This window comes from Typopeltis vanoorti, chromosome 13 (assembly GCF_054136105.1).
Source record: "Typopeltis vanoorti isolate ZY-2024b chromosome 13, IOZ_Tvanoo_1.0, whole genome shotgun sequence".
In the NCBI taxonomy this organism is placed as follows: domain Eukaryota; kingdom Metazoa; phylum Arthropoda; class Arachnida; order Uropygi; family Thelyphonidae; genus Typopeltis; species Typopeltis vanoorti.
The window spans coordinates 71,492,513-71,518,516 of record NC_143561.1 but is presented as its reverse complement, the minus strand read 5'-3'; the positions used below and the strand labels follow the sequence as shown (position 1 = coordinate 71,518,516).

At 35.6% G+C, this 26,004-nt stretch overlaps 1 protein-coding gene across 1 annotated transcript in view; it reads right to left on the bottom strand.

Moving 5' to 3' along the window:
* Nucleotides 1-26,004, bottom strand: part of LOC150100278 (putative HERC2-like protein 3) — a 136,117-nt gene that overhangs the window by 52,857 nt on the left and 57,256 nt on the right. The window contains exons 8-9 of the mRNA XM_090402624.1: nucleotides 20,306-20,456; nucleotides 6,053-6,249 (exon numbers count right to left, since the gene is read on the bottom strand). Coding sequence (XP_090258750.1) covers nucleotides 6,053-6,249; nucleotides 20,306-20,456 — 348 coding nt within the window. The remainder of the gene's footprint in view (nucleotides 1-6,052; nucleotides 6,250-20,305; nucleotides 20,457-26,004) is intronic.

The window sequence follows — 26,004 nt, the reverse complement described above, 5'->3', positions numbered from 1 at the left end:
GACGTCATCTGCATTCACTATTGCCCTACCCAACTTCGCATCATCCGCAAACAAATGAACTGTTCCTCTCAGATCATTTCCTATATCATTTATGAACAAATTAAACAGCAGTGGTCCAAGAACAGATCCTTGTGGCACACCACTAGTCACAGGCCGTCTTGTGGACTCTACTCTCGAGTAAACCACTCTCTGATATCTCTCCGTCAACCACCCTCCTATCCATCTCACCAACCCTATGTCCATTCCCATATGCTGCAATTTACTGATAAGAATTCCATGTGGAATCCTGTCAAAGGCCTTGGCAAGGTCCAGTAGAATCACCGTAAACCCATTACCCTTATCCAGTTCAGCCGTCACTGTGTTATAATACGTGAGCAAGTTACTGAGGCATGACCTACCTTTCACACAACCATTCTGTCCCCGATACAGTATCCCATTTTCTTCTATCCAATCTTGTATTTTCCTCTTGACTATTTTCTCTAAGACCTTGACAATGATTCCTGATATGCTAATCGGTCGGTAATTTACAACAGCAGTCTTGGAACCACCTTTATGCAGTGGAACTATTTTCCCTTCTTTCCACCCGCTCGGGACTAACCCAGACCCGAGACTCAAATTAAACAAAATGGTCAAGGGTACTGACAATTCTTTAGCTGCTTCTCGTACAACACGAGCTGGTATACCATCCAATCCCACAGATGTATTGACATTGAGGTTATGCAATAGACTACTCACCTCCACTTCATTAACCACAATTCCCACATAATCTACTGGTTTATTCGTTTCTGCAATGACACCACCCTGATGATATACTTTTGCAAAGTGCTCACTCAGTAACTCAACTATCTCAACTGATTCAGTTACCTCCCTACCATCGGCATTCTTTAAAATCAATCTGCCATGTACATTTTTCCTTTTACTTGCTACATATCTAAAAAACTGTTTAGGATTCTCTTTAGCCTGCATGGCCAATGTTCTTTCGTAATCCTTTTTTGCTTTTCTTACCACACTCGTCACCCTTCTGGCCTGCACTTTATACCGTTCATGTGCCTGCCGGTCACCCTTCTCCTTAAATTCCCTCCATAGTTGTTTCTTTTTTTGCAACTCAAGCTTAATGGTGTTATTCATCCATTTAACCCCTACTTGATTTATTATTCGGACTCTAGGTATACAGTCAGCCATTGCTTCATGCAAACACTTCTTAACTACCTCCCATGCACTATCAACTTCTAGTCCTTGCAGTTGTACATGCCATGGCACTGAACCAATCAAACTCCTAAGCTTGTCATACTTTCCGAACTGATAATTCCACATGTACCCTGTCTTAATTGAAAATTCTGCACCTTTAGCCACCTCCCAAGTTAAGACCCTATGATCACTCTCACCGATTGGTGGCAATGTGGTCATATTTGTTACAGCCAAATCCTCAGATGTAATTACTAGGTCAAGCACTCGCTGACCCCTAGTATTTTATAAGTACTTCCCTCAACGTGGAAAAGAAAACAATTGGATTGCAGATCCTTTCAATGAAGAATTCTTCAAAGAAGCTAAACTATCAATCAATGAAAAAGAGCAGCTAATCAAACTTTCAACTGATTCTTCTTTAAATTCTGATTTTAAAAGAAAGCATCTTATTACCTTCTGGGTAGATATCAGCCAAATACCGCAACAAGCTTAATGCAAGTCCAGATTTAAGACTGTATCTTGCATCTTTAAAGCTTGATTTTAAGAAACTAAGTGCATCAAAGCAAGCTTAACGATCTCACCAACAACGTTTAAATCGGCTAGTGATCTCTATACCAATTATTACACACTTTTCGGATCTTCTTCTTCTTCTTCTGCAGCTTCTCCCACTTAAGTGGGGTCACTGTTTGTAATGAGTCTCCTCCACACCTTCCTGTCTTGGGCTGTCACCACATCCAAGTTCTTCATCTTCAAGTCCTCTTCTACCAGCTCCCTCCATCTCTTCTTTGGCTGCCCACGTTTCTGCCTTCCTTGCACATCCATCTGCATGACCCTTCTTCCCACATATTCGTCCTCCCTCCTCATCACATGACCAAACCATCTCAACCTTGCCTCCTGTATTTTTGCTCCTAAGTTCGTAACTTTCACTGTTCCCCTGACATAGTCATTTCTCAGACGATCCTTTCTGGTCACACCGCACATCCACCTAAGCATTCTCATCTCTGCTACTTCCATCCTGCTGATGTTATTTTTCCTCAGGGCTACAGTTTCTATAGCATATGTCATAGCTGGCCTCACTACTGTCCTATAAATTTGCCTTTCAGATTGATCGGCACCCTCTTATCGCATAACACTCCAGCCATCTCCCTCCAGTACCTCCAACCCGCTTGTATCCTGCATCCCACTTCCTTCTCAGCTCCTCCATCTTCTTCCACTGTTGAACCTAAGTATCTAAAGTCTCTCACCTTCCTGATGACATTTCCTTCCAGCTCCAGATCTGTCTCCTGGCCGCCGCCGACTGCGCAACACATATACTCTGTCTTACTTCTGCTCAGTCTCATACCTCTCTCTTCCAGTACTTTTCTCCATCTTTCCAGTTTAGTTCCTGCTTCTTCTCTTGAATCTACACACAACAAGATGTCATCTGCATACAACATTGTCCAAGGTGCATCTACACACAACAAGATGTCATCTGCATACAACATTGTCCAAGGTGCATCTTCTCTCACCTCCTCTGTTACCACCTCCATCACAATATTAAACAGAAATGGACTTAATACTGACCCTTGATGCAAGCCAACTGTTACTTGAAAACTTTCTGTCTGTCCCAAACAGGTCCGAACACTTGTCTTCACATTTCTGTACATTTCCCGCAACAACCTGACATATTTCTCCGGCACCTTCTTCTCCCTATTACACACTTTTCAGATAACAAATAAATATTATTAATAATAATAAATCAAAAGTTTGTTAAATACTTGGTCATGATTATCAATATTTAGCATGAAGCTAAACTTATTTCTGTGTTATGAATATTGTAAAATTAAATCTGTGGTTTGTACTTTTAGTGTAGTAATTTTCCTTTCCCAACTCATTACCTCATTTCCACTATTTTACATTGAGATAGGCACTGAACAAAAGTGTCAGTATTTAAAAACAGCTATTTTAAAAACAAGGGGTAATATTTATAGAAATGGGTTTAAAAGGGGGTACACAAGTGGGAAAAAGTTGGGAACTACTGATCTAGAACATCAAGGGTATATTTGGCTCCAAGAGTCTGATAAGTGTACTTTAGCTAGCTATGCCTTATCCAATAGGCATAGGATTCATTAAAACAAAACTGTTCTACATAAAAGTGATTTCCTTTTTGAAAGATCATATAAAGAAAGTTTTAAAGCTCACATTCACAGTCTGAACTTCAACAAAAATTATTGCATTTAAACTTTCCCAATTTTGGGAAGTCATCTTAAATAACACTCCTCATTCCTGTTTTCTAAATTTTATATTTATTTAAATTTATTTCTCTGAATTCTAACAGTTTGTAAATGAAGTTATCCTCCTGCATCTGATAGCATATAGTCATGTACTACTTGCAATTTTATGTGTTGTTCTTATTGTGTTTATCTCTTTTCAACTGTGCTTACAATGGCTATGAAACTTAGCTGAAAATTCTATAAATAATAAATATTTTCCAAACTTGTGTTATTCCATTACTGTATAATAATTTTAACATTATGTCATCCAATTACATTTCGATATTTAGACCTAGTATAAGAAATACATTGTGATGATTCAATGATATTCTGGATTCTGTAGAAAAAGTTTAGAAATTGAGAATACAATTTGCCAACCTGGTTGGCTGAGTGATTAACATGTTCACTCACTCTCCAAAGAAGAAGCGGTGGGTTTGAATTCAACCTATGGTCATTTATGTTTATGATTGTCTTTAAATGGGAATTCTTTCTTTTAAGGTTACATGATGGGCAGCATTCATAGTGAAGAATTTATGGATACACAAACTCACGTGTTGGAGTAATTACTTTACTTATAATTAAGAAAATGTTGATGATATTTTTGCCATTTAGTCGAATGGCCATGAAACATTAAATACATTCCTAAGTCACCTGAACAAACAGCACAAATGTATCCAATTTACCACTGAGATTGAAAACAATAACTCTCTTCCTTTTCTAGACACACTTATCATGCCTTTCATTCATGATCTACCACAAACCTACATGCACACACAGGTCAATACATACATAAAAATTCATACCACCACACAACACAAAAACTAGGGGTCATCAGCACCCTCAAACATAGAGCCCTAATAATTTGCTCCAGTGAGCAGCCACTGAACAAAGAATACGAAATTATCCAAATGTTTATAAAAAAAATAGCTACAACAACTAAACAGTTCACAAGATCCTCTGCAATCATACCATTAAAAGCGAAAAGGATTACAAGAATGTGATAATAGCCATACCATACAATACATTAGGGGAATATTAGAAAAACTAGATAGAACACTACATAAATACAACATTAAGGCAATCATCAAACCTCCTGCACCATTAAAAAGTATACTCAGCTCATCTAAAGTTCCCCTTCCCTACCTTGTCCACCCAGGGGTTTACAAAATTCGCACTTGAAACCTACCCTAGATAGGGAAAATAGGGCACCCCTTCCTAATAAAAAAAGATGAGCATAAATGTTACATTAATTCCTTCACCACGGTAAAACAGGCCTGTCTGAGCACACACTTCAAACATGTCACAAAATCAACTAGAAAGGCACTAAGTCCCTATACTGCACCAAAACCTGGTTTGAAAGAAAGTTCAAAGAAGCCCATGAGATGGTGAAGCATCATCCAAATAACAAAAATGATGGATTAATAATTCCAAGAATCTGGAGGACCCATCTGCAATCTATTCAGCAACCAGAACAGATGGAAGAACCCTAACACAAGAAAACAGTAATATAAGAAGAGGACTTTACAGATGTGTATAATGTAGTTCCACTAAAAAAAAAAAGGGGGGGGGAAGGGTTTCATTTCTTATTATCTATATACTAGTATACTGATATGTATAAAAAATATATTTTATTTTGTTAATTTATATTTTTGTATATATTTTATCTATTATTTATATTTTTTCATTATAAAATATTTTTCACCAGAGGTCAGGCTAACGCAAATGATTAAAGAAGCATTTAGATTTATCTTACTTTTGTGTAGTGTAATGTATTTTGTGTTCTGTACACGTTTCACTGATAATGACCTCAATATAGTTACTCCAACACGTGTGTTTGTGTCTCCATAAATTCTTCACTATGAAGTCTGTAAATGGGAGATGAATTTGTTCATTCACTGTGAGATCGCTACCCTGATTATTGGATTATTGATTGTATTATTAATTGGATTATTGATAAAGTTCCTGTTTGGTCTCTAAAGCAGGATTTCCAGACTGTAAAAAATAAAATAAAATAAAATAAAATAAAAATTTTAAAAAAATATATAAAAAAAAAAAAATTAACAAAAAAAAATTCTTAGCCCACTTATAGTACTAATATACTATAGGTTTACACACAAAGTTATTCTCCTGCAGCTGATACATATTTTGTCACATGCTTTCAAAGTAGTAGTGCTGTTCTTAATGTGTTTATCTGTTTTCAACAGTATTGAAAATGGCTAAGAAACCTAGCCAAAAATTCTACAAATAATAAATATTTTCCTAATGTACATGTTATTCCATTACTATAATAATTTCATCATTATGTCATCTGCTTAGGTTTTCATATTTAAATCTATTGAATATGAAGATTTAGTTCCTTGCAGGATATTCAGAAATACCATCCTACAGAAAAGATTCTAATATACTCAACAAATGGAAGCTGAAACTGTATGGAAATAAAAATAAATAAATTAAAATCTTGGTTTTATTACTTTCAACTCAATTCTTGAATAATCCAATCATGTCGTGTAAATTTCACGTCAGGTTCTGGAGAAATCGAAAAAAAGATGGCCTGAAATATAAAGAACAAGAATCTAAATAACATTAAGAAAACAATCCACATGAAGCATATTTACCAATGATGTCGTGTCAAGTTTATAATCAACCATTTGAACTAAATGCTTGCAGATGTAACTGCTTATGTACGAACTCCAAATGGGGAGGGTATGCAAGTGACGAAGCAAGGATATGCATTCTTCAGCTACTGTACTGCAATGAGAAGCTGTTAATGATACACGAGCTCTCATAATGCTTTTACCCTTATATGGAATTTCTGTAAAAAAAAATGCATTCATTTAAATTAAGTACAGAGATTAAATTAGCTATATGTATTATCTAAAAATTCAGAGAAAAAAAATCTTTTAAAGATGATCATAATTAAATATAATAATTGTCATTTTCAGCTATGCAAATCAGCTGAATGGAGAATAATGATATTTTTAATATTACTGCTATTGTGGATCAAACCTGCCTATCAAATTTTGGCAATAACTTTTGGAATCCTAATGTGATATTCTGTTCGCACTTAATTATACTTTATATCAAAATATTATATCACTGTAAGAGTTACTTTAATCATATAATAGATCACACACACACACACATTGAGAACCAGTTCCAGTATAGAATGATACCAATTAGAGTTCTGGACATGCTAGGTAAGAAATGGGTAATAAGCAAGCTTCTTGAAGTTTATATCTTCTATTAGCAGTATCTGTGATTATGCATGATGAGAGCAATAAACCAACTCCTCACTTTCTCAAAGGGCACCCATTAATAGACATCCAGTTGGATATCGGATGAATGAAGATAGCTGGCAATATGTAACCAAGCCAATCAAACTGAATTCTATATTGGTGGAAATAAAATGCAAAAATCGTGAGATATCATGCTGGCAAGAGCATCAAGTTAAAGAAAATGTCTCAGTATTCCTCCTCTTCTCTCTCTCCCTCCCCAACAGGGGGGAAAAAAGATAAATAGGGAAAATATTACTAAGAAGAAATTCAGATCCTTTTGTAAAAGATCTTGAGTACTGAAGAAGGGGGATATTCTTTGGGTCATTAGAGGGAACAACTGTGTTGAAGACAAATAGCAGAACAGGAAATAAAATAAAGATATACAGAAACCTTCAGGAAATATCTGAGGAAAAAGACAGACCTAAAAGTAATTTGTAAACACCAAAATTATATGCTGGATTTCTATTCTACACAGATTCATCATCAATAATACATTCCAGTGCTAATGTAGAGAACATAAATGAAATACCTTATCTTCAGGCAAGTCAAGGATATAATAGCTGACAAGAGATCTAAAATAGAAAGGGATATATCACCATCTCATAGTTTGGAGAAGGTTAAAAATTAAAATCACATTGAAAGATAAATTTGTAAAAATGTTTTAAAAAGAATCAAAGATGGGCAGCTTGAAGATATACAAATATTATGGAGGGAGGAGGGAGCAACAGCTTGAAAATGAAAACCAAATTTTAGAAAGGAGATCACACTGTAGGTTTCTAAAATTTGGGGTAGATGGTTGAATTAAAATGGTGCAACTGTGGTGCACTCAAGAAACAAAGTCTAAGAATATAAAAAAATAAAAGATACTTTTTGGTTAATAAATCAGCATATGCCATAGGAAGGCTAAGCAAATCATGGAAATGGTTTGCTGAACATAAATATAATGAAAATGGTAAAACTTTCTGGAGATTTCTAAGCTTTATTATAATTCTCCAGAAAGATTTACCATTTTCATTATATTTATGTTCAGCAAACCATTTCCATGATTTGCTTAGCCTTCCTATGGCATATGCTGATTTATTAACCAAAAAGTATCTTTTATTTTTTTATATTCTTAGACTTTGTTTCTTGAGTGCACCACAGTTGCACCATTTTAATTCAACATCTACCCCAAATGGAGATATAAAACCTCAAGAGAAGGAAAGATATCTGGAGTAATTGGTAATTGCTTTGTTAAAAATTAGTAAACAAGGTACATTTCAATACTGTAGGTAGTCAGAATACATCCGAAAACTTAAATGTAAAAATACAGAGATAATGGGAATAGAGCTCTCACTACATTAATTATATATATATATATATATATATATATATATATAGCAATTTGTAGTATTAACTCGGTATTGGGATATGTTCATATTTATATATACTGACTATAACTGAGACTAGAATAACAATTAAATTTATTCAAAACGCAACATGTTTCATCGGATTGTCCGACTTCTTCAGGCGTGGGATAGAAAGCAAATAAACACTATAAGAAACATTGTATCACTATACAAACGACTATTATAAAATCCAATTAGTTTTCAAAATAAAATTCAAAAACTAATTGAATTTTATAATAGTTGTTTGTATAGTGATACGATGTTTCTTATAGTGTTTATTTGCTTTCTATGTGCCCACGCCTGAAGAAGTCGGACAATCCGATGAAACAGTTGCGTTTTGAATAAATTTAATTGTTATTCTAGTCTCGGTTATAGTCAGTATATATAAATATGAATATATATATATTAAGTAATGAGATGACAATTATTATATCAAAACAAAGAACTATATTTAGAAATGTCAATTACATGATTCATAATAATCTCCCTCCAATTCCACACAATATTAACATCTGCTGTACAGGTATTCGAAAGCATGGTGGAAGTCCAGAACGGGAATCTCCTTCAGTGTCTGGGTCACACTGTGTTGGATGTACTACTCAATATCACTGAAGCATTACCTCTTTCAAGGCACACTTCACCTTTGGGAAGAGGAAAAAGTCAGCAGGAGCCAAACCTGGCAAATAAGGAATGTTCAATCACACAGATCAACTTCAAAGCCAGAAACTCCTTCACAGGCAGTGTACAGTGCATGGGCACATTGTCATGCAACAGAAACCAATTGTTGTTGTTGTGGAACATTTCTTTCCTGACACGTCACACGTGGGCATATAGATGTTACATTATTCCTAAATAATAATGACCATTCACTGTGGTTACCTCAGGAACAAATTGGTGTTGGATAATTTCAGCTGCGTCGAAAAAACATTGACCACTATCTTGCCACGTGATTTTTGCAACCAGACTTTCTTCTGCTAGGGAGAAGACAATCCACACCATTCCATGCTCTGGTGTTTCATTTCTGGATCAAAATGAAAACACCAACTTTCATCGCCAGTGACAATTGTTTGTGACACATCACGATCTTGATCAACTGCTTTAATGAAATTTTGATAACATGCAACCAAGTGCTTGCTCTGTTCATGTCAATATGTGCAGCACAAACTTCAAACAAATCTTTCTCTTGTACAAATCTCTTTCTAAGATTAATCTGGCCATTTCCTTAGGCCTAGTGGTTATTTACCTGTTATGGGCTACTCTCCCTAGCTTTCACCACATTTGCATTTGTCTGTGAAGAAACTGGCCATCCATAGCATGGTTTATCCTCTAAAGACTTCCTCCCCTCTTTAAATGTCGAAAACCAGAAGAACACCTGTGCATGGTTCAGACAGTCATCTTGCAAACTTTTTTTTAGGTCTTGGCACACTTCTATAGCAGTTTTCCCTAATTTATATTAAAATTTAATCATGGCTCTTTGCTCCATGATGCAACTTCACACACTCCACTCACACACACTCTTACTTCAACAGGTGCCACACAAAAAACTACTGAGTCATCCCACTCAAAAGTTGCACCAGTGATTACAACACACTCTAGTGGTCAAAACTACAAACACATTTGTAACTTTATTCAAAGGGCTGTCTGTAAAAATCAATCGCATTGCTTAACAGGCACACTGTACACACACACACACACACACCTATATATACATTTTTTTTTTGTATGTATGTATGTACATATATTATTATTATTAAACTTCCAGAGTCAATAATAGGGGTGACTGAAACAAAAAAGACAAAAACCTCATGAGATCTTTCTGAGCAATAAACACAAAATGTTATATTCAGGTAATGAGAATCAAGGAAAAGAAGGAGTAGCCATAGTATTTAACACTAAATGCAGGGCTAATCTTCTTGAATGGCAAGCAGTCTCGAGTAGAGTGATGTGGGCAAATATCAGAATGGGGAACTGGACAATGAGACTTATTTGTGTCTAATATAACTGTTGTAATAGATATGGTATGAAGGGCAGCATTTAAAAGACAAAGACAATGAACATAAGTAGAATTGTTGAAAATGTCAAGTGCGTTGTGAACGGGGAACCTGTGCAACAAGTAAAACATTTCAGCTACTTAGGCATGATTTTTAGTGAAGATGGTAAATTAAATATGGAAAGAGACAACAGAATCAACAAAGCTGGTATGGTAGGCAGTCAATTGAATAAATTCATATGAAATAAGAGAGAAATTAGTCGGAACACTAGATTAGCTATATACAAGACAGTGTTCAAACCAGTTTTAACTTATGGATCTAAGAGCTGGGTCAGAAGTAAAACACTTGGCCAAAGACTAGAGACCGCAGATATGACAGTCCTGAGAAAGATCAGGGGCATGAACAGATGGAATCAATGGCAATATCATATTAAAAATGAGGATATTAGGAAAGAACTTGACATTGTCAGCATCCAGGAATGCATTAGCAGAGCTAATCTCAGGCACTATGGTCACTTAAACAGAATGGGAGAGGAAAGATTAGCAAAACAAGTGTTCTCTGCCAGGTTGGCAGGAAAACGACCCAGAGGAAGACCAAGATATAGGTGGATTGATACGGTACAAAGTGCCTTAGACGATAGAAATATAAGATATGATAATGTTGGAGTCTTGACAAGTAACAGACTGATTTGGAGGAAAATTGTAGATAGGAAATTAGTAATGATGTAAATTTTTCATGTAGTACTATCATATCCTGTACACCCCTTGAGAGTACATGTCAGGAATTTGATGATAATGAGTCAAGGATTCGTGAAGGCCAGCTATACATCAACCACACCAACTGTCATGTCTTATCTTAAACTTATTCACACTGGATGCACTCACTACTTCAACAGGCAAACTGCTCCACTCACATACAGTTCATGTCAGAAAAATCTAGCTCTTACCCCTTTCTTAACCACACACAAACTTAACTTCCACATACGTCTCCTTGTTCTTTCCTTCCATATAATGAAAAATTTTTTCAACTGACATTCTATAACACCTTCTCAAAAGTTTATAGACTGCTATCATATTGCTCCTCTTTCTCCTCTACCAGTCACTGCAGCTCACATAATCCTTATAATCTATATTCTGTAATACTGATATCATCTTTGTGACTCTTCTTTGTACCCTTTCACTTGCTTCTTTATTCCTCTGACCCCAGGAGAACAAACCTGCACACACAGCAGTCTCAGGTGCAGTCATATCTAAGCCTCCTAAAAAGACAAAATGACTTTCCCTTACATATCAATGTTTGTTTGTTTTTTCAAGCATAATTCCACCAATATAATATGCCACTGGAACACACCAAAGTGCATAACTTTATATTTACTAACATCAAATTGACAACCATTATTATTTGACCACATTTCCAGCATATTCAAATCATTCTGTAAGTGCTGAATATTAGTAGCATCCCTGATTGCCTTGCCTATCTCTGCAGTATCATTAACAAACAGGTTCCTCCAATATCATTATTATATAGACTAAACAACAATGGTCCATGCACTGATCCGTGGAGGTACACCATTGATCATCTTAAATCTGACATAATCCCAATTCCTATATACCACTTTCTGATACATATACCTCAGCCACCTACTTATCCAAGACAATAGTCTACAAGAGTTGTTTGAAAAGTTTGGTAAATATCCAATAGATGGTGACACAATTCATTCATTCACACCAGTGTTGGCATGTATCATCTTTTTCATGACCCCTGGCAAAATTTTTGCTACATGCAACGCGTACATCTCATTTGGCAAGCATTTAAAATGACCGTGTTCGAATTTTTCATAAAAATGGAGAAAAGCAAATTTCGTGCAGCGATAAAACACTTTTATTTGAAGAAATGGATGGCCGTGCAGATGGGGACTCTGCACCAGCATTAAAGACTATTTATTTTTGGATAAATGAGTTTAAACATGGTCATAAGTCCATTGAAGATGAAGCACGCTCTGGATACCCGACTGAGGTCACTATGAAGGAAATGACTGACAAAATCCATGGTGTCATCATGGAAGATGCCAAGTGAGATTGCTGAGATTGTAGACATCTCAACTGAACAGGCGTATAACATCCTGCAGAAAAAATTGCACATGAAAAAGCTGTGTGCACAATGGGTGCAGCAATTGTTGACTGGATTTTTTGCATCAATTTGTGACTGTAGACGAAACTTGGATCCACCACTACATACCTGAGTCCAAGCAGCAATCAAAACAGTGGACAATGCCCAGTGAAAGAGCACCAAAAAAAAAGCGAAGGCCATTTTTGTCAGCTGGGAAGCCAAATTCTTATCCAGGTTATGCAACAGCTCTAGAACCTCCTCCTCATATGCCCCTCTCTCTTAATCCAGTGTAGCAGTGGTAGTGCAGTGCACCATGTTGCATACACCAAGTTGACAGATCTTGTTTAAGTGAGCAATCATTATTTAAATTATTGCATCTACTTCTGATATAAGAGTACTGTCTGCATTCAGTAAAGTTATTCTTCCATAGTCATTCTTTCTTTTACTTGCAGCATAATGGTAAAATTCTTTTGGGTTGCCATTAGCCTGTGCAGCCAATTTCTTTTCATACTCTCCGACTCAGCTTTCCATACACCTTTTCTGGCCTGCATTTTATATATTTCATAACTAAATCTCACTATATTCTTTCCACATCATCATCTTATGAATCTCTTGCTTAATCAGTTTGCATATCCATTTTACTCCAATCCTGTTCATTATTCATCCTCTAGGGACATATATATTCAGATACCAAATTTAAGTAACTTTTCAAAGTTTCCCATACACTGCTAATATCTTTTCCATTCAGTAACTGATACTATGGAACCAAAGATAGCATTCTCCTGAGTTTGTCATAATTTCCAGATCTGTAGTTCAGCATGTAACCTGTCCTGATTGGGACATTCATATAGTTAGCTACTTCCCAGGTTGGTATGGCATGATCATTGTCACCAACTGGTGGTAAAACAGCTACATCCTTGACTGAGACACCTTCTGACATTAAAATTAAATCGGACACTCTATGTCCTTGTGTTCTATCCTTCATATGCCACTTTAAAAAAAATGCCTTGCAAACAGCTCAATTCTCCTTCATTCTTATCATGAGTCTGCTCTGAATTCTAATCAATATTCAGATAATTTACGTCACCCATAATAATTACTCATTTAGTACAAACTGGAGTAACTTGGCGATGGATTTCTTCATCCCCAGCAAATAAACCACCGTCCTGTTAGCCACCAGATAGCCTCAAACTCACTGATACAAGGGACATTATTACCACTACTGCTTTTATGAGTTTCTATGCAACTGGACTCAAATCATCATCTGATATCAATAGTAGCACTCCCCCCTCCATTCCTATCTCTTTTGTCATTCCTAAAAATACTATTCTCTTTATACTCAATTCCAGTTATTACATCCAACTCTGAAAACTAAGCTTCACTAATGCTAAATTTTAGGCCATAAAATATTATCATTATTATTATTAAGAGAGACCTCCAGGGAGTCAGGGACTCATTGAGGGAGGCCACATACAGGAGCTATCATACTTATTATTGAATTCATTCACACTGCTCGCACTCATAACATTCAATGGCAATCCATTCCAATCACGCCCCACCCTATGAGAGAAAAATCTAGCCTGCACTCCTTCTTAGCAAAAAAGGACATTCATTCTCAGCTTCCAAGGATGCCTTCTTGTGCTTTCTCCACTCCATAAATTGAAAAATTCCATCAACTGAAATTCTGCATGACCTTTCAGAAGTTTATAAGTCTCAATCACATCACCCCTTGCAAACAGCTAAATAAATTCTCCTTCATTCTTATGAGTCTGCTCTGAATTCTAATCAATATTCAAATAATTTAAGTCACCCATAATAATTACTCATTTAGTACAAACTGGGGTAACTTTGCAATGGATTTCTTCATCCCCAGCAAATAAACAACCATCCAGTTAGCCACCAGATAGCCTCAAACTCACTGATACAAGGGACATTATTACCACTACTGCTTTTATGAGTTTCTGTGCAACTGGACTCAAATTAACATCTGATATCAATAGTAGCACTCTCCCCGCCTCCATTCCTATCTCTTCTGTCATTCCTAAAAATACTATTCTCTTTATACTCAATTCCAGTTATTACATCCAACTCTGAAAACTAAGTTTCACTAATGCTAAATTTTAGGACATAAAATATTATCATTATTATTAAGAGAGACCTCCAAGGAGTCAGGGACTCATTGAGGGAGGCCACATACAACATGCACCAGCTATCATACTTATTCTTGAATTATTCACACTGCTTACACTCACAACATTCAATGGCAAACCATTCCAATCACGCACCACCCTATGAGAGAAAAATCTAGTCCTCACCCCTTCTCAGCAGCATTCATTCTCAGCTTCCAAGGATGTCTTCTTGTCCTTTCCCCACTCCATAAATTGAAAAATTCCATCAAATGAAATTCTGCATGACTTTTCAGAAGTCTCAATCACATCACCCCCCCCCCCTCTTTCTCCTACAAATTCTCAATCTGTCTTCATAATCAGTATTCCACAATCTTGATATTATTTTTAACTCTCTCCCCTTTGCGCTCTCTCCCTCTCCACTATATCAGAATCACAATGTAAACCAGGAGACTAGACCTGCACAAAATAGTCTAAGTGAGGTCTAATCAAGGCCTTGTAAAGAGGCAAAATGACATCCTTATCTTTACATGTGAATATTCATTTCAGCATTACAATTATCTTTTGAGATAATTGTAATGCTGAAATGAATATTCACCATGAAATTCAACATTCAGTGGACCATGTAGCAAAGATCATATTTGATCTTTGCTACATGGTCTACTGAACTTCAACTTCCTATCTACTAACACTCCAAGATTCCTAGCCTCATCAGTTTCTTCAGTGTCAGAGGGTATTTCAGTTAACGATGTAACTGTTCTGTCTCCAGTTGGTGACAGTGATCATACAGCACTCACTTGGGAAGTGACTAAGTTTATGAATATTCCATTCAGAAAAGGTTTCATGCATACACCATGCCAACACTCTTTGACCTCGAGTTCCTTCTGTCACATGTAGCTTGAAGAAGTTGTCCCGCAACAGCGCAACAAATTCATTTTCATTCCTGTCATGAGATTTTACTGCTACCCAATCAATATTTGGATAATTAAATTCTCCCATTATGATTACTCTTTTTGGGTTCATCTTCTCTATTTGGTGATGCATTTCTTCATTACTATCAACCAATCCACCAGATCTGTAACAACACCCCACTATGTAATTGATCTTGTTAGATTCCACCTCACACCAGATGGCTTCAAACTCACTGCCACATGTAATAGTAGTAGTACAATCAAAGGTCTCAGTTCTAACTGGATTCAAGTCATCCGATATCATTAGCAGCATGTCTCCTCCTCTCTCTATCCTTCTTAAAATACTCTGCCCTATACACTCAATACCAGTTAGTATATCTGATTCTGATAGCCAGGTCTCACTAATGCCTACAATCTGAGGTCCCAACATATTTACTAAGGCAACAAACTCAACCCCTGTGTTTCTAATACTCCTAGCATTCGTGTAGAGACATAATAATCTACCTGCATGTTCTTTTGTATACTCTTGACTGCAATCTGCATTGCACAGTTGGACAACTTGCAAGATATCTATTCTTCTCTCGTGCCTTATACATAGACACCTTTGCACAAGTTTGATGGGTCCAAACTGGATGAACACAAAGTCGAAATCGTTCCTTCCTCGTCAACATTTCCATGATAAAGTCCATTCCTGTCATTAACACAGTTATATAACATTGTTGCTCTTACACTCACATTCTCACCATTCCTACCTTTATAATTTAGTTTCCCTGACTCTTTGTGTTAGGTCTCATACCAGTTATTAGTTTTTCTCGACTCCTGATGCCAAACGCATTCAGGTGTAGGCCATCCCTCTTATACAAATCCAATCTTCCCTCAAACTCACTCTGCACATCCAAACACTCACATCCCTTCCTTCTACACAGCCTACATAATGAATCATTTGTCATCATAGCCCTTCTTATTAATTAATTTTTATCATATCGAGGTAAAATACTGACGATTTTCACTTTCACACTCTTCCAACAAATCTTTCATGTCCTCTCTCATACTAAACTTATCGCAAGTTAAGTCATTAGTACCTACTACAATTACAATCTCATTTACTTTTCTGTTTTTGAATTGCTTCCTTTATATTCTTAATTTTTGTTCCGGGAAAACTCAAAGTTATAACTTGCTCATCAATAGCATGTTCTATTATAGTCACCATACCAAATAACATCCTTCTTTTTACAAACAACGCCACTTACCTGATTTCTGTTACTTCCTGACTTACCGGTTTCCATGCTTTGTTGTTTCTTAATTTGCTCTAAATTTGTTTTCCTCCCTATGTTTATTTAACGCCTCTCAACTTTTTTTTAATTCCTGCGCCGTCTCTCAAGATGTGCTTTAATTTTGCTGTTTTGGAGGGTTATTCATTTTCATTAACCTTGAGAAGTATTCTTCTCAAGATGATCTAGTTTCTTTGACTCTCTGCAAGGAGAGAAATACTACATGATATAGTAGGTACAGATGTTACTAAGTATGCTAGCATATTAATAACTAAGAACAATTGTATCACTGAAAACAAAGGACATCCTGAGTTCATTTATCTTATAATCTACTGTGCTGCCCCACTTTAGTGTGTGTGTGGCTTGTATCTTTTTCTAAACCCAATGTTGTTATTCCACTTTTCTAATATGTCAGTAACACTGAAGATGATTTGTAAATTTCAGATCCAAATATCTGATTATATACTTGAGTAATAAACTTTGGGTTCTACATGTTCATATATTGCATTCTATGCCACAAGATCCTCTAAAAACTCATTTACTTGGCAAGTTTTCTGTTTAATAAGGTAAGCTATGGGCAAAGATTTTCTTTCTAAACCAAATGCCACCAAACTAAAATAATGCCTGCATTTGCAAAACTGGTAAAAAAAATATAAAAAATAAATTCAAAAAAATCAAATCCTCTGGTACTCAAACTTATGTCAATGCTTATCATTCTAAATTTGTTTTCCTCCTTTTTTAACGCCTCTCAACTTTTTTGTAATTCCCGCGTCGTCTCTCATGATGTGCTTTAATTTTGCAGTTTTGGAGGTTTATTCATTTTCATTAACCTTGAGAAGCATTCTTCTCGAGATGATCTAGTTTCTTTGACTCTCTGCAAGGAGAGAAATACTACATGATATAATAGGTACAGATGTTACTAAGTATGCTAGCATATTAATAACTAAGAACCATTGTAAGATTTATGTGAGATTCTGTTGGATCAGTAATGTCATTCTATGACAACATTGGGAACTTAATTCCTGACAACATTAATAATATAGATGATCCAATCACACTGATGGTATCTGAGACTGAGATTTCCATATAAAAGAAAATAAATGTATTACTTGGAATTCCATGCTCTCCTTTGACAGTTTCTCAGGAGTTGATTGTCCTCCTAAATGTTCAGGTAATCCTTGGCTTGGATTTCTTAAGGAATTGCCAGTTTACCTGTAACTTTTTTGGAGGGTGCAATTTCACTTTGTGGTATTGTGTATAACCCAAATATGTCTGCTAATCATACATTACAGGAGATTAATGAATAATCTGAGGGTGAACAAAGAGAAGTGTCAGAAACTGAGGCAAATAATAAGGATGAGAAAAACTTAGCAAATATGAAAGAAGACCAACTGGATAATGAAACAAAAGTGTTATATTTAGTAGAAGAAAGAAAAGTTGAACAGATTTGAAATATTGAAATAGATGAAGTGAATAAGACACCCATGCAACAAGACTGGGGAAGTCCATTATGAATATGACTCAGACTAAGCAAAAAATCTGTAAGACTAGAATATTTGTTAATGGGATTAGGAAACGAAATCACCTTAGTTCTAATGATCCAGTAACTCATGAGATTAAGGTTAATTCTAAGGAGGATGGTGAGTCTAATTCTAAGAATTTCTACATGTATAAATACATGTAGAAATTGAGCATGACCTCTGCATGACAGTGGAGGTCATGCTCCTGAAGGTGTTGAAAAAGAGAGAGAGAGAGAAGTCAAAAGATTAAGCCGTTGTAAAATCTCACATGATAAATAATTTATGTTTTTTCTTTAGGAAATTACACATAAAGCAATGTCACTGTTTGGAGTATTATTATAAATCCTTTTGTATGTAATAACTTAAAATCGTGAAATCGTTAAACTAATGTGATGTATGAAATATGACATTACTATGTAGCAACGTAAATGCATGTCCATATATGGCAATTCTGAAAGACACACGAAGTTGATGTCATCATGTCCAGATGCTGATCCATGACCACATATGGAAGTTTCGAGAGAGACATGCATGCGTACATCATGAAGTCGGGGACCTTATAAGATCTAGCATCAAGAGGGGCTTCATCTCTCTTTTCACCTTCCCTTACCTGGGTCTGCTACCATGTGAAGTCCACTGTTGGTAATCAAAAGAGAAGGGTCTTATGTCTTAGGTTTCTCAGTCTTCTCTTACCTGGGTCTGCTACCAAGTGAGGCCCACTGTCCATCACTGAAAGAAGAAGTGTCTTATGTCCTGAGGGTCTTCAAGTCCAGTTCATTCCCTGGGTCCACCACCACGAGAAGTCTGATTAATCCCATTGCCACCACGTTGCCAAATTAAGGGTTCAAGAGTGTGCAGAATTATCGACTGCTCAGACAAAAAGGTTCAGCAGGAGATCAAGAGCGAGCCAGCAGAAAGGAAGAAAGAAGGGAGCACTTTCATGTGGACAAAAGATTCATGTAATGGATAGTACTGAATGAGAATATTGTAAGGATTGTAACTAATTGTAAGTATTTAAGATATGTAATAATTCTGAACAATTCACATCACGTATCTGTTCGTAGTCGATTGTGATGATATAAATAATTATAATAAGATTTAAGTTAATATTATAAGAGTAAGAAGGGTACTGTATGCGGTAGCGTAAGTTAATATTAAATTAAGCTCACTCAAGGTGTGTTTTACATTCAAATTGCATAAGAATAACTAGTAGAATGTACTAAATTGCAATAAGGTTTTAAGAATAGAAATGCATGAGAACTAAATCTAAATTAGAGACAGTTGTAAGTAACTATGACTTGTGATTTGATTGGATCCATGTGCTAATGTGAAGCAAACAGTATATTAAGAAATCTTGATTTAATTAAATAATTTGTAATAAACACATTGGACTGAATTTGTCGGTGCACTATCCCTAAAATATTCAAACCTGCATGAGATTAAGTAATGAAAATTTGAGTATCAATCTTAGATTAAGTAATTAAGATTAAGCCATGACTGCATTAAAGTAAAGATTAACTTTAGCAGGAATAATAACAATATCGGTTTTGTCTTCAGTTTAGAATCTTATGGCCTCACACTCAATACATGGTCTAACTGGCACAGTCGAAAAAACAAATAAATTTGTTAGACTATAGAGTGTGAGCAAAAATAAGATATAGTAGAATATAGTAAAATGGCAGCAGCCAACATTTTATGACAAAGAAAAAATTAAGACAAAACAAGATTATTACAAATAGATGATGATGATACAATTCAATTTTCAGAAGAATTTCTCTGAATTGTATTATCTCAGTATATTTACAGAGAATTTAACAAGATATACTGGTAGAAGGCCAAAGCAACTTTGTTAATTAAATTAAAAGCAATAGTTCTTTACTTTGGCATTAATTAGGCACAAACAAAAATCCAGATTTAGCAATGACACTATGCAAATATAAATAAATCTGCTACCCTCATCTTCTGAAGCAAAGGAATCTTTTATCTGTTATATAAGTGAATACCATACTGTGAGACCAAAGTGATTTTGAAGTAGTACAACAACTTTCATGCAAACCTTTATCATTTATAGAGACAACTTTTAACACATGATACTGCACTGTATAAAAGCTATCCTATCTAAATTGAAAATAGCAAATGGCAACATATAATTAACTATTCATCCCAAGAGTGGCTAATCAGTGTATTGTGTTAGTCTATTCTTAGAGAATCAATGCTACATTTTATAAACATATCAGCATTTTAAAATATGCTAAAGTTTATAAATTACTGTATTACCTATAGATTGAAGTGTCGGATCAGAAGCACAAGAAATTAAAATATATGAAAGAAGGCAAAATATTTGTTCAACAATATCATATTTCTGGGAAGAAAAACTGTCTGATATCCACATTGGCAAGAGAGTTCTTAGAAGTCGCAAAGCTTGAATCTAATAAAAAAAAAAAAAACATATTAATGACATCATATTTATTTCTTGAAATGCATCACCAAAGGGATGCACATATGATATTATGTATATAAGTCATTCCAAATGAAATCAAATTCAAAATTACACTGAAGAAGAATTTTGCATTTTGATGAAAGTGATTTATGTTTGCCTATCCTTTAGGTGAAAAAAAAAAAGTTGTAATTTTGTCTGGCATTCTATTAATTATAGCAGCCATTTTTATTTGGAAGATTTCTCAGAATTTGTACAATTTGAAGGATTATAAAAGTAATCACCAGATTGTCCCATTCCCGAATTTTTTTTTTCTTAATGGCTGCTATTTTAGTGCTGAAGGTGTGAATTTTTTTGATTGCTTAATTGCATTTTCAAAAGAACTAATTTTTTTCAAGATGGTGGCTAACTTTCTAGGTTGAATACATGTCAGATTGTTTTGTTTCACTTATACAAGTACTAGAATATGTATATCCTAAATGACCCTGGATTGAAGTGTTTCCTCTATTAAAAAAATTAACTCAGAATTTGCGAAATATTAAAACTAGTTAACTATGACACCCAAAAAAGTTATGTGGGGGGAAAATAAATGAAATTTTGAAATTTTTATGAGAGATTGTCGGCATTTTTTTCACTTTTCTGCAATTTGATATTACTATTAACTATTATTATTATTATATCACATATCACACCTCCAGGGAGTCCAAATTTGAAGAATTATAAAAAAACGTAATCACCAGATTGTCCCATTAATGAATTTTTTTTTTTTTATGGCTGCTATTTTAGTGCTGAAGGTGTGAATTTTTTGATTTCTTAATTGCATTTTCAAAAGAACTAATTTTTTTCAAGATGGTGGAGGTGGATGGTGGAGATGGACTCATAGAGGGAGGGCACCAACTCTTCATCTCACTACTCCACCAACCTTCACCATCTACCACCACTAGTGCTTTCACAAACAATCACAAACATCCATGCCCACAGCAGGATTCGAACCTGCAACCTTTTGGCTGGAGAGCGGATATGCTAACCACTCAGCCAACCAGGCCGGCTATATACCCTCAAGGAATATCAGATATTTTTAACACCATGTTGGGGCAAGAAGAAAAAATGATTGGCAAATATAAAAGGCAAATATAAAATATATATATTTATTACAGAGATAAAGAGCCAATAGGCTTCACTTCCACGAAGTAAATTTATTCAAATTAAGTGGATATTGAATCCAACATTATTTCTTAGCCGAATAAGAAACTCAAAGATAGAAAATCTATCTAAGAGATTCATGCCGAATATAGAAAACTATAAAAGTTCGAAAAATCCAAGCGTAAGTCAACAGGTGGTACCTACTGGGGCAACTCGTAGTAAAGGTGGAGTAAGCTCTGATCACTGTCCTTGGTATTTTCCCATAATGTAAAACACAACTCCTAAGAGATGTTATGCTGTTATACATTATGGCAGACGGTCACTACCCGGACTGGTTTCGACTTTTTTTGAGGTCTCGTCAGTGAGTAGGTAGACCTAGATGTAAATACTGAGGTTGCAGTAATACAAAGCTTATTTCTTTACTGTACAAGTCGCCAAAAGGTGCACTAATAAATTACAGAGATAAAGAGCCAATAGGTTTCACTTCAGCGAAGTAAATTTATTCAAATTTACTTCTATCATCAAATCTATCTCTCACCTCACCAACCCAAGTGAGGTGAGAGATAGATAATCTGGAAATCCTGCTTCAGAGTCCAAACAAGGAACTTTTTCAAGCCACATCAGGCATCCACTAATCAGAAGAGCAGACACACACACTGAGCACTGACACGCATCTACCACTTAAAGGCAACCATGGCTAAACTGGGCTTTGAACCCAATGTCTATTTTTTGGAGATTGAATCAATTAAACTACCCAGGCTGGTGAATGGTTGGTGAGAACCTTGTGAGGACCTGAAAAAATTGAGGATGTCGGGGAATTCATACTCAGAGTTTAGATGAGGCACCAGTTCGCACCATGGGGCCACACATGATTGTGTTATTCAGAAAGCAATAAATGAATAGAACTACTCCCAGATGCCATATCAACACTTCAAGCTTTGAGCCTTATCAATGAATATGAAAGGAGACTTGCAATGGTAAGCATGCACTCTTTTGCCAAAGCAGTGCATGTTCACCATCTGGAATTCTCTCTTTCTCAATGTTCATGGGTCACACATATGGCAAACAGTGGCTACATGTTAGCCATTATATGGAGTATTCCACTTACACAGGTAAGTGGAATGCTCCATATCAAGTAAGTTAATCTTAAGGTGTGTGTGGGGGGGGGTGGACTTTAGTTAACAGGTAGAGGAAAGGGAACAGTTTCAAAAGAGGTTCTATAAGACTGACAGAAATTGACAAAAGTGTCACCCCTCTCCTCCTTCTGGAAGATGTGTAAAAGTGTGGTTAATAAGGGTGTGCAGACTAGAGTTAGCTTACAAGGTGATGAATGAGTGGAATGAATTGCTAGAGAGAGTCATGAGTGCTTCAATGGTGACTGAGTTTAAGGAGAGGTCTGATAGGTATTATGTGATGGTTGGCATTGGTCTCCCATGATGAGTCTTTTGACTCAAAGAGATAAGTATAATAGTAATAATAATAATAATAATGAAAAAAAATGCAGATATAAAATTAAGTACTGACATCACTGATGTGTAACTCATATGGTGATCAGTAGTCATTATTAAAAATTATGGAAAGAACTATGTTATAGTAAAACTTCAGTTTAACTACAACTACCATGTTACTTCCATAATTTTTAATAATGAATCACTGAGAAATAGTTTTTTTATTTTAAACATAGAATTCAGGATCTTAGCCATAAGCAATTTTCCTAACCCATAACCACAACTTGGGATATCTTGAGTGCCTTCAAGCCCATTCTCATGATATGCAGCCCTCCTTCATTCTCCTAAAGACAATAACCCCCTTGTACAAACATCAAGGGTGGGAGGGGGGGAAGTCTACAGAATTCCTTCTGTGGACTTATCCACATAGGTCAGACTTGCAAAATTTTTGAAATAAGAAAGCAGAAACATCTCAGCAATGTGGCTTATAACAGAATAGAAAGATCAGGTCGTCTAGCTCATCACTCTTCCAATATACATCATGATATCAAACAGGGGAAAAAGCCTCAATGATATTTCTAGAGGATATCTTTTTTTTCTCATCAGATTAAAGAATCTAGCAACATTGTTTTTTCACATTGCTCACTCAACAAAAACCATGGACTAATCCAAAGTGATATTTGGAAATCACTGATTAGATTACCGCCCATACCTGACTTGAATTTGTTCAGATAATCATCTCCAAACAATGCCAGAAAACAGATAATACATGCCACACTGTCTCTTCATATTTTAATTGTTTCTATTATAAAAGTTTGTTTCAACTTTTAGCATTAATTTGTAGTTTTTTCTAGTCATCTTTGGTATATTTTATCCTGAAGAAGCCAAAAGATTCCTGTGGTGAAATTAGTCAGTGTAGTTTTTTTTTTTAATTTTAAATCAATAAACTTGTTTTTTTTAATAAAAATAATCAATGAACTTTTTTTTTAATTTTAAATCAATAAACTTGTTTTTTTTTTTTAAATAAAAATAATCAATGAGCTTACTTAATTGATCATGTATCTGGCACACTCACCAATGGATCCTTCTCTCCTTTACATGATCTCCATGCATGATTTGACACTTACAAAGATGAAAAATGGAATCCTACATAAACATTCACTTACAAGAATGACACCCATGATGAATTATTCATTAAATATTTCAACTATATTGAAGTATAAATTAAAGATACCAAGAAATTATATACTTGGTTTAATCCTTCATCCAAGTGTAAGCAAACAAGTTTGCACCCGAACTATTTACAGGACTGGGACAACTCGTGGTAAAGGTGTATGACTTCACATCACTTGTGAAGACATATTGCTATCTGCTTCCACAGCACACAGAAAGCTTTAAGAACATGGTCTGTATACAATGCAGACCATTACTAGTTGCTAGAAACCAGCAGTCTGTGTGTCCCTATCCTCGCAACTACAGGAGAAAATACCAGGCTCCACATCATCTGGACCCAAGACCAATGGAGGTCGCTATTTTTTTTACAGATGAACCAATATGCTCTACAAAGTGATATCAGACATCTGATCTAAGAGAACTAGAGATATGTTATCATCCCTCTAATATCCATGAAAGGAAATATTTATGGTAGAAACAGTGTGAGGGTTTGGAAAGGCATCTTGTTGGGTGGATACAAATACCTGTATGTGCTTCCTAGCTGAACCATGAATGCCACAACTTATAGAGACTAGCTCCTGGATCTCTATGTTTGTCTATATGTGATATGGGAGACATTTATCCTACAGGATGATAACACTTGTCCTCATCAAGTGAAACTTGTGAACCAATACCTTCAATAAGAGACAATCATATGTATGGACTACCCAGCAAGGTCTTCTGAACTTAATCCTACTGATTTATTTTTTTATTTAGTGTATGGCTCACTGAGCACATCTGGGATGCTCTAGGTAGATGTGTTGCTGCACTCAACCCCCCACCTCCCAAAAAAACTTTGAGGGGGGGGACTTTAAGAGTGCTTTGCAGGAAGAATGGCTGTAATTACCAATGAGCTCCTGGATAACATTATAAACAGTATGAACCATCAATATGAGCACTGTTACAGTGTGAGGCATCCACACTATTTATTGAGGCATTTTGACAATCTCATTTGGACTTCTTGTTTTTGACCATTGTCTTAATGTACCCATTTGTTACTGAATTAAACTATTTATTTACAATTGTTGTGGGTATTTTACATCTCATATAATACTGCTTTCACCAAATTGAATAAACATTGATCATACAGTTGTTGAGTTATCATGATTTTGTTCTCTGTTCCTTAATTTATGGAAACCAGTGTATTTATGATCTATAAAAATATAAAAACTGGGGTGACACTTGAAGAATATGTTAAACTCTGCCTGAGTGCATAAGGCTCAGATGAAATGAGGGCAGTCGATTAAAATATGACTGATGGTTAGTCAGGTATTACAGAACTCGCACACAGGCATGTGATTGCCTCTCAATATGAGATGTGTGAGGTAAGTAGGACCTGTGCAGAGTCAAGCTAGAACAATTTCCTCTTTACAGAACCAGCACACACACACACTAGACTGCCAAAATTTAATATCAGGCTTAATTCAATAGAGCTTATTATTTGTGTCTATTCCATGATATCTGTCATTTGGGTAAAAATATGTGTCTGATAGTCTCCCAGTAGTCAGTGTATGGAAAATGCAGATAATGGACACTGGAGAAAGAAGCTGACCTAACTGCAGTATCTACAGTCTCGTTTACCTTGATCCCAATGTGGCTTGGAATCCAACATAAATATACATTGTAGTGTAGCTTCCTTAACTGAGAGAGAGAGAGAAGAGATGTTGGATTTGGAAGATCCCCCTGATGTTTCTGTAGCTCTTGACATCTTATTACCTGTACAGATCTTTGTGAAT